General features: G+C 21.0%; 1 protein-coding gene across 1 annotated transcript; it reads left to right on the top strand.

Annotated features, from left to right (window-relative positions):
* Positions 1 to 736: 736 nt before the first annotated feature.
* On the top strand, positions 737 to 2,031 carry PGO_000705 (variable surface protein; the record flags this gene model as incomplete). The annotated part of the gene is made up of 3 exons (XM_028690821.1): positions 737 to 769; positions 904 to 1,755; positions 1,879 to 2,031. The coding sequence occupies 3 exons, from the start codon at positions 737 to 739 to the stop codon at positions 2,029 to 2,031; spliced, it is 1,038 nt and encodes a 345-aa protein (XP_028546622.1).
* Positions 2,032 to 2,690: the final 659 nt, after the last annotated feature.

The raw sequence follows: 2,690 nt of genomic DNA, 5'->3' as shown, positions 1-2,690 counted from the left end.
TATTAAAAAAAAATGCTTAATTAAAATATAATATATACACATTAGTTTTTATATAATAATAAAAAATATACACAAATAGCATTTACTTTATTAAAAAAATAATGTACATAAATTATGATATATTGTATTATTGCATTCCTATTATATATTATAAAAGTGTAATAGTATCCTAATACCGAGATAATAATTGATAAAATGAAAATATTTAAATCAAATATAAATAAATTAAATATACGCACAAGCATGACATAGTAACCGTATGTTTTGAACTAAAGTATTTTTTAGATATGCGAATGCACATATATATTCATTGTAATTAAGGACATAAAATAAATAATTTATAATTAAAGTATTTAATATATTACATATAAAATTTAATCTATTATATGAATTGGCAATATTATAAAAGTGGTTTTATAGATATAACTTTATTACTAATATAGTATTTTTTAAAATTTTATCATATATATAGAACTATATAAATTTATTTTTCATATTATTATATGCTTTATAAATAACAAAATGCTGCCTTGAATGAATAATACTAACACTCTTATAAATGAATAATTAATTTAATAAATGTGTTAATTTAATGTAATATATGTATAATTAAATAACATCTTATGTGTTATTACATATGATGTGAATATAATATTTACCCTGATATTATTAACAAATAAAAATTTAATATTTAAAGTGTAGAATATATTTATTTTTTTTAGAAATTTCATAAATTATGACGAGTGACACTATATCAGAGGATAAAGACGTATAATTTAAGTGTTTAATAATATAAAGCTTTATAAACATAGTTTCAAAATATCTTATTTATCAAAAAAGAAAGTCAATTTTTTTTCTTTATATTTTTATAATTTTTGTGCATATTATGACTTTTATATTTAGTTCGATTTTAATGGTATATTTCCCGTATGTACAGATGGTTTTAACTGGGATAAAGAAGCATATAGGGGAGAACCCGACGCTAATAAATTCACAAGTTTGTGTAGTGGTTTTTATATACAAGAAAGCAAAGGTAATAGGTCTACAGATTTCTCTAAATTGTGTAGAGTTCTTGCTCTATATTTAAAATATATAGGAGCCAAAGAAGAATATGTAAGAAAAAATTGTTGTAAATTATTCTATTATAAACTGAAAAAAGATATAATAGATATATTTTTAAAAAATGAATATCCTGAAGCTAATGTTTGTTATCAGAAAATGATTGACTACAGAAAAAATGGTTTAGATATACAAATATCTAATATTTGTAAGGATGATTTTGTAAATATTGATGTTGACTCATGTAAAATAATGGAAAATCTTTTTGAAATATATAACTATATAAATCTTTTTAAATCTAATTCATATCAGAGGACCACTCAAAAAATGCGTGATTTTATGAGTTGCATAAAAAAATTAGAAACACATTCTGATAAGTATAAAAACAGACTTAAGGAGGAACTCGATAAAATTATTAAAATATGTGTACAGTATAGAAATAATTGGGAGGGATGGCACAAGTCTGCCTCAGATCTCCTAACTGAGAGCTGGATAGAAAAAAGAAGAATATATTTCAATGGGGAAGCTGCAAAAACAAAGAGTATTCATGTACAGACACAGACATTGGAATCTACAGTATTTGATTCTCAAGCTTCAATGAGCACTGATACAGGAGGAGAAACTAGCACAGGAATAAATATTGGAATGGTTTTTATAACCTTTTCGATATTTATAATGATTATTATTTTGTATAAAGTTAAAAACAAAATCAACATAACAATTTTATGTTGTATTATAATTTATCATAGTATTATTATTAAAAAATTCATATAATATAAAAGATCAATAAATAAAAATATTATTTAATTTTTTTTTTAGTATACGCCTTATTTTTCATTTTTAAAACCAAGGGTACGGAAAATAAGAAGAAGGTTAAATAAAAATAACAAAAATAATCTGGACTTAATGTATTCATTTGATGTTGAATACAAAAATTTAATTCACGATAGGTATAATATGGCATATAAATGAACTATCTATGACAAATAAATGAATAATTTTAGTTACAGGAATCAATTTATTTTGCATTAATAATCACAAAATAGCATTTGAATTCTTGTAGAAAATAAACTTAATTATATTAGTATGAAAATATAATGATAAAACAATAAGGAATGTTTATAATACCTAATAGCATATCATAATATATTTATGTTCAATTATGAATTATTACTCAAATGAAAGAATAAACATATTTACTATATAAAAATAGAATAATTTATACATATATATGTTTTTGTCCAATTTATTGTAATCACAGCACATTATAATAATTTAATTGGAGATACAAGCATTATATGATAAACTAATACTAATACCTTCACAAGAAAACATTAGTTGTTAAAAAAAAAATTATACTATATCATTAGAAAATCATTTATCTGTTTATAAATATTTATATAATAAATTAGTTCCGTAATATTAAAATGAGAATATTAGGAGAGATATACTTTCTTATTGGAGAAATCATATGTATTTTCCTTGTGGAAGCATTATATTGACATTCAGTACTTTTATCCAATCAATATAATGTAATCAAAAGAAGAATGAAAAAAGAAAAATATTTAACCATATAAATAACATTCTAATATCTAGAAAAATACATTTTCCAAAAAAGGTTGTATATATAA

The sequence above is a fragment of the Plasmodium gonderi genome (genome assembly GCF_002157705.1).
Source record: "Plasmodium gonderi DNA, contig: Pgo-contig_62, whole genome shotgun sequence".
In the NCBI taxonomy this organism is placed as follows: Eukaryota; Apicomplexa; class Aconoidasida; order Haemosporida; family Plasmodiidae; genus Plasmodium; species Plasmodium gonderi.
The sequence above is the reverse complement of the archived record's forward strand: the minus strand, read 5'-3'. Positions and strand labels throughout refer to the sequence as shown.